This window comes from Diaphorina citri, unplaced genomic scaffold, assembly GCF_000475195.1.
Source record: "Diaphorina citri unplaced genomic scaffold, Diaci psyllid genome assembly version 1.1 scaffold773, whole genome shotgun sequence".
Lineage (NCBI taxonomy): Eukaryota > Metazoa > Arthropoda > Insecta > Hemiptera > Psyllidae > Diaphorina > Diaphorina citri.
Window position 1 is genome coordinate 111671 of NW_007378206.1, and position 16018 is coordinate 127688.

Consider the following 16018-nt stretch of genomic DNA (forward strand, 5'->3'; position numbering starts at 1 on the left):
TGAATCCTTATCTAGGAAGCCTTGGATGAATCTCCTTTGAAATTTTATATTTCTTTGTGTCTGAATGAAGGAGACTTGGGTTATAAACCATATCTTTGACCTCAAACACAGACCCTGGAGTACAGAGCATGTCTTCTGCTACTGACAACAATGTGTATAGGTGCTGACTGACTCTTCATGAAAACTCTTAGCACTTTAAACTAAAAACTTAAAAATGTTCTAGAGGAAAAGTTTCTACATCTAATATCTACTCTACCAGAACTGTACACATTACATCTGTACAAACTGTCAGTATTATGGTTTGGGGAGATATCTTGATTGACAGAATCAAGTTTGAAGACATTGGGTAGGTTTCGTCTTGATTTTGGTTTGAAAATTACTGCGAGTGCTGGCAAACTAACCTTAGACATGGGACGAGTGTTTTGTGAACTACAACTGACCTATAGCACAACGCCATGGTAGCGAATAAGATAAAAATACCACCCACTATCATCATGAGAGAAAACACTAGCATGATTGTGTTAGTGCTATACTCATTCACTACAAGATTCAATCCAGGAGAACAAATTGTTGAACAGAAGAAAACATAAAGGTACACGACAACACAGATACAAGAATGAAATTAAAAATTTAAAACAAGAAAATAATTACAACAGAAAAAATAATATTATTAATTAAAAGGAAAAAAGACGAGAAATGAAAACGAGAGAAATAAAAGTTTGGTACAAAATATGCCATTAGGAAGGAGAGAAAGAATTATCATTTTTAAAGAAATAAGAGAGGAGGTATTATTTTCACAAAAAGAAAAGAAAAAAAATAAATAAAAAAATAAGGAACCAGAGAATACGGGGATTAGTTAGATTATTTTTTATTTAATTATTTGGTAAATAGTAATAGTTTAAAATCACATACGGTATTTTGAGAATTTTGTTTATTTTATGTCCGCAAAGTTGTAGATCCAAAGAGATGCAATAACATGCGAAAAAGAAACAAAGAAAAAACAAATTCATGTACAGAACAAATATTCCAAATGATTCTTGTTGTTTGTAAAAAAAATAAATAAAAAAATAAACAAACAAATCTGTTCGGATGAAAAACAAACAAAATGTGACAAACTTCAAGTTTTAGTTTTTTACAAAAATGCTGATCACTGCTCAATACCGGTCCTAAAATTATTTAATTGATTCATTTTTAATTAATAATAATTAAAAAATGAGAGATCAAACCTCATCTACAAAATAAGTTCATAAGTCATAATAAAAGTTACATTGCAATGACATGTACCTACTGTTCTAAATTTTATTTTCTGATAGGCTAAAGTCCATTGCTTCATCCAATTAGTTTAACTTGAAAGTAATTCCTCAATTCAGATTGTTATCCCGGGCCTTATGAGATTATGAGAATGTATTTGCAACAAAAAGAAAACATCTAAAGCTACATTAAAAAAAGCCATGCAATAATGAACAAGGATTAGAAGAGGTAGATTTAAATCTACACATTTGACAGATATCATAGAGTAATTCAAAATAAGCCATGCAATAATGAACAAGGATTAGAAGAGGTAGATTTAAATCTACACATTTGACAGATATCATAGAGTAATTCAAAATATTTAGACAGATAGAAAGAAAGTGAAAACAGTTAGATAGATAGAAATATTAGAAAGTAATTCAAAATATAATGTGAAAGAGTGCAGAAAGTTAGAATATTTGGGTAACGGTAGATACATATTGAAAAGTGATGAACACAAAACACAAATAGACAGAAGACACAAATTTCATCACAGAAGAGTTCACATCTCTCTAGATTCTGGACATTGAAAAGTGATGAACACAAAACACAAAGAGACAGAAGACACAAATTTCATCACAGAAGAGTTCACATCTCTCTAGATTCTGGACCTTTGGGATTTTGGTAAATTTAAACATGGGATTTGGTTTAGTCCATTGGGACACAAGGAAACATAAGGTTTATGGGTAAGTAAGGTTTATGTGTCTTACTAGTGAAATCAAATATCAGGATGTCCTTTCTGAAAAAACCCATTGGGACACAAGGAAACATAAGGTTTATGGGTAAGTAAGGTTTATGTGTCTTACTAGTGAAATCAAATATCAGGATGTCCTTTCTGGAAATATAGAAATATCAAAGTGGACAAACGGTTTGAGTTGTTTTTCCTTTCGGTTCGGTAGGAACATTTCTATAACACCCCGTATGATATCCAAGTTTGATAAGGGACATCCTGTATATTTGATTATGAAATAAAATTGATAGTAATATTGTGTGAAGGTATCATGTGTCTTACTAGTGAAATCAAATATCAGGATGTCCCTTCTGGAAATATAGAAATATCAAAGTGGACAAACGGTTTGAGTTGTTTTTCCTTTCGGTTCGGTAGGAACATTTCTATGACACCCCGTATGATATCCAAGTTTGATAAGGGACATCCTGTATATTTGATTATGAAATAAAATTGATAGTAATATTGTGTGAAGGTATTGATAAGAATAAAAATAATGTTAAAGAATTCAAGGAAAATAAGAAACTATTGAATAGTAAAGAATTTACGTCAGACGATAAAAATGAAATCATAGAAAAGAAAGAAGAGGTTGATTATTCTGTAAAGAAAACGAATTCAAATAAATCAAGAGCGAAATTAATTAAGAATAAAAGAATTCAAGGAAAATAAGAAACTATTGAATAGTAAAGAATTTACGTCAGACGATAAAAATGAAATCATAGAAAAGAAAGAAGAGGTTGATTATTCTGTAAAGAAAACGAATTCAAATAAATCAAGAGCGAAATTAATAATAAATAAAGAAGAGTAAAAATAAAAAAATATAATTAAAGAGATTTTTATTTAATGAGACTAAAGATTTAATAAAGAACTGAAATAAATCTAAGAGTGCCTGTTCTAACTGGTAGGTAAATGGTCAGGATTTCCAAGTAGGGTGAGTGTAGCACCTATGGTCAGGTTAAGGATTTTTTGCATGTTAAAAAAATCGTACCTGCTAGACCGTTATAGCTACAGAGTTCAGATGGCTACCCTACATCCTTCATTTAGTTGTTGTAATGGACGATTTTATTTTTTTTATATTGGAACAGCCTTTTTTCATTTATGCTCATTTGTTTGCCAAAAAACCGGAATGTATCACCTATGGCCACCCCTGGGGCACCTATGGTCACACAAGTGTTGTTAAAATATACAATATAGTATAACATAGGAAACGAAAGTTAAGAGAAAATGTGAAACACAAGAATCTAATGCAGAGTAAAAAGTTTTGTGTTTAAAATAGAATTGGAAAAATGATTGAATCCCTATCTAGGAAGCCTTGGATGAATCTCCTTTGAAATTTTATATTTCTTTGTGTCTGAATGAAGGAGACTTGGGTTATAAACCATATCTTTGACCTCAAACACAGACCCTGGAGTACAAAGCATGTCTTCTGCTACTGACAACAATGTGTATAGGTGCTGACTGACTCTTCATGAAAACTCTTAGCACTTTAAACTAAAAACTTAAAAATGTTCTAGAGGAAAAGTTTCTACATCTAATATCTACTCTACCAGAACTGTACACATTACATCTGTACAAACTGTCAGTATTATGGTTTGGGGAGATATCTTGATTGACAGAATCAAGTTTGAAGACATTGGGTAGGTTTCGTCTTGATTTTGGTTTGAAAATTACTGCGAGTGCTGGCAAACTAACCTTAGACATGGGACGAGTGTTTTGTGAACTACAACTGACCTATAGCACAACGCCATGGTAGCGAATAAGATAAAAATACCACCCACTATCATCATGAGAGAAAACACTAGCATGATTGTGTTAGTGCTATACTCATTCACTACAAGATTCAATCCAGGAGAACAAATTGTTGAACAGAAGAAAACATAAAGGTACACGACAACACAGATACAAGAATGAAATTAAAAATTTAAAACAAGAAAATAATTACAACAGAAAAAATAATATTATTAATTAAAAGGAAAAAAGACGAGAAATGAAAACGAGAGAAATAAAAGTTTGGTACAAAATATGCCATTAGGAAGGAGAGAAAGAATTATCATTGTGAAATTAAAAATTTAAAACAAAGAAATAATTACAACAGAAAAAATAATATTATTAATGAAAAGGAAAAAAGACGAGAAATGAAAACGAGAGAAATAAAAGTTTGGTACAAAATATGCCATTAGGAAGGAGAGAAAGAATTATCATTTTTAAAGAAATAAGAGAGGAGGTATTATTTTCACAAAAAGAAAAGAAAAAAATAAGGAACCAGAGAATACGGGGATTAGTTAGATTATTTTTTATTTAATTATTTGGTAAATAGTAATAGTTTAAAATCACATACGGTATTTTGAGAATTTTGTTTATTTTATGTCCGCAAAGTTGTAGATCCAAAGAGATGCAATAACATGCGAAAAAGAAACAAAGAAAAAACAAATTCATGTACAGAACAAATATTCCAAATGATTCTTGTTGTTTGTAAAAAAATAAATAAATAAACTAACAAATCTGTTCGGATGAAAAACAAACAAAATGTGACAAACTTCAAGTTTTAGTTTTTTACAAAAATGCTGATCACTGCTCAATACCGGTCCTAAAATTATTTAATTGATTCATTTTTAATTAATAATAATTAAAAAATGAGAGATCAAACCTCATCTACAAAATAAGTTCATAAGTCATAATAAAAGTTACATTGCAATGACATGTACCTACTGTTCTAAATTTTATTTCAACTCCATTTTGTCGTCCATCACCTAATTTTCTTCTTGACAAGAGAAAGTGCTAGGTGAAAAAATAACTTTTGAAATTTGCTCATCATTTGAATAAAATTTGAATAACTGATTTTCTATATTTTACATATTTTATTCTTTTACATAAATTTTCGAAGTTGAATTTTTCGTGATAATATTCTGCCTGACTTGATTTAAAATGCAAACCTTACCCATAACCGTCAGAATTTAGACATTCCATTATGCCTCTTCAGAAGAGAACTTGAAGTGAAGGGACCAAAATAATAATTTTGTGGTAGGAATTCAATTGTTACTCATTTTCATTGTGTCTAAATTTTATGTTACTCCGTCCCAAATCTCTAGGTATAGGCACATACATATTAGGTATTTTTTCTTCCTTAAGGCCATACAGGCACCATATAATTTATAATATTTAATTGGGAAAAATGTACAGGAAAAATGTACATTTATTACCTACATTTCTACAAATTTCAATTATTTTGATCCTCTTTTCTACATAATGTTGACTTGTGTATGCGCTAACTTGCCTTTCAGATACAAGTACATCATTTCAATTATGTGCTCGCAATTGTCCCTATAAAAGGTGCGTATACACGTTTTCTTCTCTCAAGGTTCATACACATTTCCGGGCTACGGAAGCTAACGTGTTTACAATTCATCCTGACAAACATTAACCTTAGTCAGCGGCAATAGAAGATAGGTACGTCAAATTCAAGGTGGAAAATGCCGCAGTTCTACAGCGGGAGTGTTTGTACGGGTTAACCAAGTGTGTGTAATAAAACAGGTTAACTAACCATGAGATAAAAACTAACCAAATGTGTGTAATACTGAACTAACCATGAGATAAAAACTAACCAAATGTGTGTAATAGGTACTGAACTAACCATGAGGTAAAAAACTAAGCAGTTTCTATAGTGTAGGTATTGTAAGATTTGAGTTTGTGGTAAGTTTAGATATTATTGAAGGTATGTCTGTACGTGTGTGGATGATTTAATTCAGTGAGTAGATTGCACCTTTTGGTAGAAAGTAGGATCTTCAGGTAGATAGGTAGAATTTGGAGTCTGGGGAAGATTTGAGTAATATTCATTCAATCTAACCTTTGGCACAAATCTTCATGCAATACCTCATAGGACTCATAATAATATAATAAATTATAAGTCCCGAAGTAAAAAAAAATAGGAATAGAAAATTTGGAAAATATAAAAAAAGGGTAATAGAAAGTAAAAACGTTGAGGAAACTATTTGAAAATGAGGGAGGTCTACGTTTAAAAAAGAAACAATATTTTGCCTAATGCAAAGTTTAAAACTAATTATATTTTTTCATTTCTTACAAGTTCCTTTCATCGGTGGACTCCAGTATGAATCCTCTTTTTAAGAAAGAGGCCTGTACTAATACCTATAATATTGATAAAAATGTTTCCTTCAAGCTGATGGGATTAGCCTGATACAAACCTACTGCTTTCACGGCCATTTTCTTCCTCTAGGATCAATAGTTTGAATAAACTATTGAATTTTACTAACTTGTGTGCCTACTGATTTCATTATGGGTTATGGGTATTCATGGTTCTGTTGTAAAAAATGCCCTCGACCCGTAGAATTATTAAAATAAATTTTAGTTTGTGTTTGGTTAATTTACGCTTGTGTGCCTACTGGTTTCATTATGGGTATTCATGGTTCTGTTGTAAAAAATGCCCTCGACCCGTAGAATTATTAAAATAAATTTTAGTTTGTGTTTGGTTAATTTACCATAGCATAAAAAAAAAATATGCAAAAGCCGCAGAAGTATTGAGCAGTAAGCAGCACATTACAACACACGCCACACACTCGCGAGATAATGATTATATTTACATACACACAGATATTATATTAAGAGAAATATAAAGGCCACACCAGAGCACAAGAGCCGCCCCACCCCAACTTTTTACATTGAGAATATCTCCCCCGCCACATGCACGCACGAGCCGACTATATTCAAAGATTTAGTTTTAATTTTAGTTCATAGAATTTATTCATGAAAATTTAAATTTAGTTTTTTTAGAAATTGAATTTCTGAAAACTTAAATTTCTTTTGGTTTGTCTGTATGTCTGTTTGTTTCATTATAATTGATTTCCTAGGGGAAGAGCCGCCCCACCCCAACTTTTTACATTAAGAATATCTCCCCCGCCACATGCACGCACGAGCCGACTATATTCAAAGATTTAGTTTTAATTTTAGTTCATAGAATTTAAACAGTTTTCATGAAAATTTAAATTTAGTTTTTTTTTAGAAATTGAATTTCTGAAAACTTAAATTTCTTTTGGTTTGTCTGTATGTCTGTTTGTTTCATTATAATTGATTTCCTAGGGTCAGTCCGATTTTGATTGCAAAAATTTCAGAATTCACTGAACTAATAGCGTATTTTGGTAGTAAAATGGTAAATAGGTGTATAAAATGGTAACTAGATGTACGTATATGTTGAACTCATATAAAAGTTGAATTGGATGGGACGAGATTCACCTATTCTGAGTAACCTATTGATTGATTGATTTAATACCTACTGTCTACTATTCCTTCGTTAAAAAAAAAGTTACAAAAGACAGTGCCGACGCGTGTGCTAAGTAGCATCGACCAGTGGCGGAGGTTCTCAACGCGTCCAAGGAGGGGTGAAGGGCCCCGCGAGTATTGTAGAACGGGGTACCTGAGGAAATTGGCAATAAACGCAAACCCTAAGAATACGGCTGTTGAACTCATATAAAAGTTGAATTGGATGTGACAAGATTCACCTACTTTGAGTAACCTAATGAGATTGATTGATTTAATACCTATTGTCTACTGTTCCTTCGTTAAAAAAAAAAAGTTACAAAAGACAGTGCCGACGCGTGTGCTAAGTAGCATCGACCAGTGGCGGAGGTTCTCAACGTGTCCAAGGAGGGGTGAAGGGCCCCGCGAGTATTGTAGAACGGGGTACCTGAGGAAATTGGCAATAAACGCAAACCCTAAGAATACGGCCTTGACGACCGCCACTAGAATGAGGACCATGACCAAGGTACTCAATTTGTCGGAGCCGCCCTTATCTGAATCAACACAAGGAGACCAGAGGCAATCCCCGGGGGGAGAACCCCAATTAACAACCAATTTCAATCCGACTTCACATTCACTACACATATAAAAAACCTAATAACATCATGTAACAAGCTTCTCGGTATGATTAAACGTCACTGCAAATTAATGAATGACATTGATGCTATAGTTCTTTTATTTACATCACTCATAAGATCCAAATTAGAATATGGCTCAATAATATGGGATCCTGAAAGCAAAAAGTGGGAACGCAGGATAGAACAAATACAATACAAATTTCTAAAATATCTTTTCCATAAATTCAATGGTTTCTATCCTGTATACCCAGAGCAAATATCATATAAAGATTTAGCACAAGCCACGAATATCACCTTATTAAGTAAAAGAAGAAAAGTGCATAGTATACAATTCCTTAGCAAATTGCTAAACAACAAAATCAATTGCCCATATCTTCTAGAAAAAGTCAAAATTAACACTCCAAATATAAATTTAAGGAATGACAATTTTCGACCTTTCAATATAAATATCAATGCCTATATGTCACCAATAGATAAAGCAATGAGAAACTACAATGAGATATCAGAAATAGATAGAAACAATCATCTTTGTATACTTTCAGACCAATACAACATATTTGAAAGAAAATTATTAGAAATTATGAACAGCACAGATTAACAGGCTATTTATGTAGCATTAGCAGTAGTAATAATAGTAGTAGTAGTGGTAGTAGTGTTGGTAGTGGTAACTTCAAGTACTGTATTACTTTTTATTGTAGCTTGTAGACATTTAGCTTCTTGTTTTTATTTTTATTTTATTGTATTTTTTATTTTATTGTATTGTATTTTTCCTTTTTTTATCAATTATGTAAACTGATCTCCTGTATTTTATTGTAAAAAAGTAATAGAACTGTCCAACCCGAGAGCCCACAGAAAACAATGCTTTATATATTTCTTCTGAATGGCATAGGTCTGAAAAAAGACTGAATTTATTATCTTCAGTTTTATTGCTTTAAAACTTCAAAACAATTAGGAAAGAATGAAGTTGATTTTTTTTTCTTTTTTCTTGCAAATAGAATGATATACCTAAGGATTTACAAAACTTCACAAGAATCATGAGCTTCACAAAGTGTCCATGGGGTTTCACATTGGACAGTTCTAACGTAAAGATCGGGCCTCAGACACCCCGTTTTTCTGTTTGAATTCTCATTTATAATGCCATTAGGATAAGACTGAAAAGTCCATTTAAGTTCTGTGATTCACTGAACCACTAAAATGTTATGTTTGTAGGTAAAAGCACTCGTTTAGCTCTGTTAGGTAAAAGTTACCTATTTTACAAAAAATAATAAAAATATCAGACTTTAATACAGGGTGGTCCATAGTTACCTGACGGTTTTTAAAATGATGCTACACGTTCAATTTTCAAGATAAAAGAGTGATATTTATTTTAAATGAAAGATAACAAAATGAGGTTTACTTTTTTGGGTATTTTGTTTGTGATGGTGACCAGGTGTGGAAAACAACGCTAACCGAAAAATCGCCCTAATTTTGAATACATTCAATCTGTGTGCAAAAACATTTTACAGTCTCCAGCATTTTTTGGGCTATAGCACGAGTTTCTCGATAAAAAGCACCCGTTAACTCATCCAGAATCCTTGTCTAATAAATATACTCCTTGTTTTTAACATATTTCCATGAAAAAATTCGCACGAGCTAAGATCGGGTGAGGAGGGTGGAAAATCAAAATGGTTGCGAAACTTCATCTGTGCACTCGTCACAAATTTACTACTTTTAACAAATGCCTCCACAGCGAAAGCTCAATGTTGCGGGGTCCACGACTACATTGTAATAAAACCTTGTTTGGTTCGGAACTCAGTGATGTTCATTTTAACAAGCTAGACAAGTTATAACAAAGTTATGGGCAAATCAAAACCGTCAGGTAACTCTGGACCACCCTGTATAATATCAGACGATTAAAACGATATCAAGTTAAGATAACATGATAAAGGTCACGTTTTCGTGTTGGAAAATGAGATTTAAAAAACTGAAGAAAAGGAAAAAGTTTAAACAAAAATGCCAAAATATATATTTTCTCCAAAAAATGAGGGTACACGAACCCATTGTGATGAAAGTAAAAAGTAATAGAACTGTCCAACCCGAGAGCCCACAGAAAACAATGCTTTATTTATTTCTTCTGAATGGCATAGGTCTGAAAAAAGACTGAATTATCTTCAGTTTTATTGCTTTAAAACTCCAAAACAATTAGGAAAGAATGAACTTGATTTTTTTTTTCTTCTTTTTTTTTGCAAATAGAATGGTACATATACCTAAGGATTTACAAAACTTCACAAGAATCATGAGCTTCACAAAGTGTCCATGGGGTTTCACATTGGACAGTTCTAACGTAAAGATTTTTTTTTTCTTTTTTCTTGCAAATAGAATGGTATACCTAAGGATTTACAAAACCTCACAAGAATCATGAGCTTCACAAAGTGTCCATGGGGTTTCACATTGGACAGTTCTAACGTAAAGTAATATGATACGGCGTACGGTAATATGATACGGGGTACGGACGGTATTGTAAGAAGGACGGGACTGTTATCCGTACCCTCGCATCAGGTAAATCCGTACTTAATAAGAAGGACCGTAAAATTCAGACATAAACAGTGTTCACCGGACGGTATTGTAAGAAGGACGGGAGGACGGGACTGTTATCCGTACCCTCGCATCAGGTAAATCCGTACTTAATAAGAAGGACCGTAAAATTCAGACATAAACAGTGTTCACTGGACGGTATTGTAAGAAGGACGGGACTGTTATCCGTACCCTCGCATCAGGTAAATCCGTACTTGATAAGAAGGACCGTAAAATTCAGACATAAACAGTGTTCACCAAGCCAGTTTTCTGCAACTTGGAATGCGACGTTGCCATTGTGACATTTTTGTATTGTTTCTCACGGTAACATGATTATGTGTGATGTTCATCTGGCACCACTATATCCCCCCCATTCACCGAGTCAGGTTTTTGAGATTTTGCGGATTTTCGCGCGAAAACGCGATTCCAAGTTACAACAGACTATTGAGAAATATTAATTATACAGGGTGGTAACTCTAGTATCCTACAATACAGGGTCACGTCAAAATATTCTTAAGCTGTGTCCACACATAGTTGACCGGCCTTAGATCGATGTCGAATTTTGGGACTGGACTGAACCGTCAACACTGCCTCGACAACATAGATTCATTCCGTCGATCGAAGGCCTGTCGACTATGTGTGGACATAGTCAGCTTTACTGGTGATGAATTAAAGGGAGTGTTCACATCTTCCGTTCAAGTCACAGTAATGGACGTCAAAATATTCTTAAGCTGTGTCCACACATAGTTGACCGGCCTTAGATCGATGTCGACTTTTGGGACTGGACTGAACCGTCAACACTGCCTCGACAACATAGATTCATTCCGTCGATCGAAGGCCTGTCTATTTTACATATTTTATTCTTTTACATAAATTTTCGAAGTTGAATTTTTCGTGATAATATTCTGCCTGACTTGATTTAAAATGCAAACCTTACCCATAACCGTCAGAATTTAGACATTCCATTATGCCTCTTCAGAAGAGAACTTGAAGTGAAGGGACCAAAATAATAATTTTGTGGTAGGAATTCAATTGTTACTCATTTTCATTGTGTCTAAATTTTATGTTACTCCGTCCCAAATCTCTAGGTATAGGCACATACATATTAGGTATTTTTTCTTCCTTAAGGCCATACAGGCACCATATAATTTATAATATTTAATTGGGAAAAATGTACAGGAAAAATGTACATTTATTACCTACATTTCTACAAATTTCAATTATTTTGATCCTCTTTTCTACATAATGTTGACTTGTGTATGCGCTAACTTGCCTTTCAGATACAAGTACATCATTTTGAAGTAAACTAAATTACCTCGTTTAAAACATATTTCAATAACATGAGTTCTAATAATTTTATTTCAACTCCATTTTGTCGTCCATCACCTAATTTTCTTCTTGACAAGAGAAAGTGCTAGGTGAAAAAATAACTTTTGAAATTTGCTCATCATTTGAATAAAATTTGAATAACTGATTTTCTACATTTTACATCACGTCAAAATATTCTTAAGCTTTGTCCACACATAGTTGACCGGACTTAGATCGATGTCGACTTTTGGGACTGGACTGAACCGTCAACACTGCCTCGACAACATAGATTCATTCCGTCGATCGACGGCCTGTCGACTATGAGTGGACATAGTCAGCTTTACTGGTGATGAATTAAAGGGAGTGTTCACATCTTCCGTTCAAGTCACAGTATGCCATTTTACATATTTTATTCTTTTACATAAATTTTCGAAGTTGAATTTTTCGTGATAATATTTTGCCTGACTTCATTTAAAATGCAAACCTTACCCATAACCGTCAGAATTTAGACATTCCATTATGCCTCTTCAGAAGAGAACTTGAAGTGAAGGGACCAAAATAATAATTTTGTGGTAGGAATTCAATTGTTACTCATTTTCATTGTGTCTAAATCTCTAAATTTAATGTTACTCCGTCCCAAATCTCTAGGTACATACATATTAGGTATTTTTTCTTCCTTAAGGCTATACAGGCACCATATAATTTATAATATTTAATTGGGAAAAATGTACAGGAAAAATGTACATTTGTAGGAATGTGTTACCTACATTTCTAAAAATTTCAATTATTTTGATCCTCTTTTCTACATAATGTTGACTTGTGTATGCACTAACTTGCCTTTCAGATACAAGTACATCATTTTGAAGTAAACTAAATTACCTCGTTTAAAACATATTTCAATAACATGAGTTCTAATTTCTCTGAGATATAGGTCGCCAAAGTCAAGCTACCCCATCTTACCCCATGTTCCCCTACATCGTATTATAATGCGGTCGAACCTGGATACAGTAATTGACCATTTTCTTTTCTTCAATTATACAAACATTTAGGTTTAGATTTATTTCCTCAAATAGGTCACCCACTATTTTCAACTATTTATTATGTACCTTATTCTCCACGTTCGCCTATACAACGCAAACTCTACACTTATTTTTTTTTTCTATGTCTAAAATAATAACAACAAATTTTCCGCTAAAGGTCATAAATTTCAACCGCCGAGGAAAACAAGCTGCAAATAATTGAATTATCTGATGCTTCAGCTCCCTACACTCCTTGCTCCCTCCTGTACGAATGGTTCATTGGGAATCACATGATTTATATGAGAAGGGATCTTCACGCTTTATGATTTATTAGTTATTGTGTTTTTTCTTTTCTTTATACTTTTTTAGATTGTTGTGTTTTTTTATATTTTTTCATTTCTTACAAGTTCCTTTCATCGGTGGACTCTAGTATAAATCCTCTTTTTAAGAAAGAGGCCTGTACTAATACCTATAATATTGATAAAAATGTTTCCTTCAAGCTGATGGGATTAACCTGATACAATGAAAATTTTAACTCAGAAATTTTAGAATTTTTTCACTACAACTCTCGAACGGTTTATCAGATTTTGATGAAATTTGTTCTCTGAATATCATACACAAGTATCGATTTATCTGAATACCTATGTCAATAGAGTTATGTATCTGAATATCAATAGAGTTATGTATCTGAATATCAATATACCTAGTTATGTATCTGAATATCAATATAGTTATCTGAATATATCAATAGAGTTATGTATCTGAATATCAATATAGTTATCTGAATATCAATAGAGTTATGTATCTGAATATCAATAGAGCTATCTGAATATCAATAGAGTTATCTGAATATCAATATAGTTATCTGAATATCAATATAGTTACCTGAATATATCAATAGAGTTATGTATCTGAATATCAATAGAGCTATCTGAATATCAATATAGTTATCTGAATATCAATAGAGTTATCTGAATATCAATAGAGTTATCTGAATATCAATAGAGTTATGTATCTGAATATCAATAGAGTTACATATCAATAGAGTTATGTATCTGAATATCAATAGAGTTATGTATCTGAATATCAATAGAGTTATGTATCTGAATATCAATAGAGTTACATATCAATAGAGTTATCTGAATATCAATAGAGTTATCTGAATACTTACCCCTCGGCTGGAGCACACATCTTCGTTATTACTTGGACATCTCCCCTGATCCATGTAGGGAAACACGCTGGTACAGGTTTGATTCACACAGATCTGGACAGAGAGAAAAGCGATGATTTAGATATTGCCCTTCCTTGTCTGACCCTGCTCCTTTATGGGTAGAACGACTTTTATAATAAGGAATGTCCTTAAGAATCAGTTGCCAGAAGGATCATACTGATAACTCAATTTGTTATTCACAAATAAGATGTAGGTACACAGGTTTTTGTAAACTTCAGAGCAGAATGTCATCATTTCTATTTCTACAGCGCAGCTTGTGTAGATTTAGTGATCATAGTTGAGTAGGTATTATTATCATTATTATGTATTTTTATGAAAAATAGCTATCTACCTACCACGAGAAAGAAGGAGGAGGAGGAGAAGAAGGAGAAGGAGGAGGAGGAGGAGAAGGAGAAGAAGGAGGAGGAGAAGAAGAAGGAGGAGGAGGAGAAGAAGAAGGAGGAGGAGGAGAAGAAGAAGGAGGAGGAGGAGGAGGAGAAGAAGAAGAAGAAGAACAAGAAGAAGAAGAGACTCAAATCACTTACCACTAACAGCGATGTTTTCTCATCCCCCTTCACTCATACTGATGTTAATATTGCGTTGATTGTGGAATGCGACGTTGCCATTGTGACATTTTTGTATTGTTTCTCACGGTAACATGATTATGTGTGATGTTCATCTGGCAACACTATATCCCTCCATCCACCGAGTCAGGTTTTTGAGATTTTGCGGATTTTCGCGCGAAAACGCGATTCCAAGTTACAACAGACTATTGAGAAATATTAATTATACAGGGTGGTAACTGTAGTATCCTACAATACAGGGTCACGTCAAAATATTCTTAAGCTGTGTCCACACATAGTTGACCGGCCTTAGATCGATGTCGAATTTTGGGACTGGACTGAACCGTCAACACTGCCTCGACAACATAGATTCATTCCGTCGATCGACGGCCTGTCGACTATGAGTGGACATAGTCAGCTTTACTGGTGATGAATTAAAGGGAGTGTTCACATCTTCCGTTCAAGTCACAGTATGCTTAATCCCTTTGATTGTTCGTTGAACGTACTGTGACTGGAGCATGACCTGAACGGATAGTAGAAAAGGGACTCAAAGGAAATGATTTATTCTTCAATATACATACAACAGGCTAATCGATGGAATAGTCGTAGAATTATTTTCAAATCGCATATGAGACCACGTTCTAATAGTAATGTAGAAGGGTGGGATAGGAGTAGGTAGAGGGGGATGAGGTAGGGGAAATAGGGAAGGCAAGGGGGTGGTTGGGAGGGAAATAGGAGGGGGAGAGGGAGGACAACTGGTCTCAAGGAGACGATACAAACAAAGAAATGAAAACAAAGTACCTATAATATCATGAATTCAAAACAAAATCGCTTATCAATCGTTTTTATTAGGAAATCATTATTTAGGATTCCCAGAAGAACTCTCCACAATTTTAAAGAAACAGTTTGACAGAAAATCCAAAGATATCGCCACAGAATGACAACTCGTATCTTTCTGAAAACCCACTGCTGCTTTGACTTTGAATATTCTGAACATCTACTGGAGGAACTGTTGAACCACCTGGGCTGTTAGGTAGGGAGAGTTCTTTGTCTCTGAACAATTTATAGGAGAAATGGTTGATGGGCAATTTTGTTTTGATAGATTTCCCAAAAAGTATGTTGTAATTTTACACAAATCTCAATAATAAAAAAAGTCATGAAGTCAAAGCTATTATTTTTAAGCCAAAGAGCACCAAACTTACCGTAAGGCGTCACCTTCTTGACCATCTGTTTCTCCAAACTATTGGTAGTGGTTTCACCATCCACTGGAACAATTCTGGTGGGCACTTCCACTTGTATGGAACAGTCTGGTCCTGACCATCCGTAGTCACAGAAACAGTGGTTCTTGTTGGTACAGATCTGAAACAGAGAGATGTAGATATGAAACAGATTGAATGATAGACAACAGGGTTGAGTGGTAGAGGTTGCCCTTGGTAACAGGACCGTATTTAAGGGGGGAGGGG

At 33.7% G+C, this 16018-nt stretch overlaps 1 protein-coding gene across 1 annotated transcript in view; it reads right to left on the bottom strand.

Annotated features, from left to right (window-relative positions):
* The window catches only part of LOC103511954, a gene marked incomplete at its 5' end in the record, with an annotated part of 44790 nt that overhangs the window by 16812 nt on the left and 11960 nt on the right, over positions 1-16018 (bottom strand). The window contains 3 exons of the mRNA XM_026825565.1: positions 402-614; positions 3686-3848; positions 15758-15914. Of these exons, the coding sequence (XP_026681366.1) occupies positions 402-614; positions 3686-3848; positions 15758-15914 (533 nt within the window). The remainder of the gene's footprint in view (positions 1-401; positions 615-3685; positions 3849-15757; positions 15915-16018) is intronic.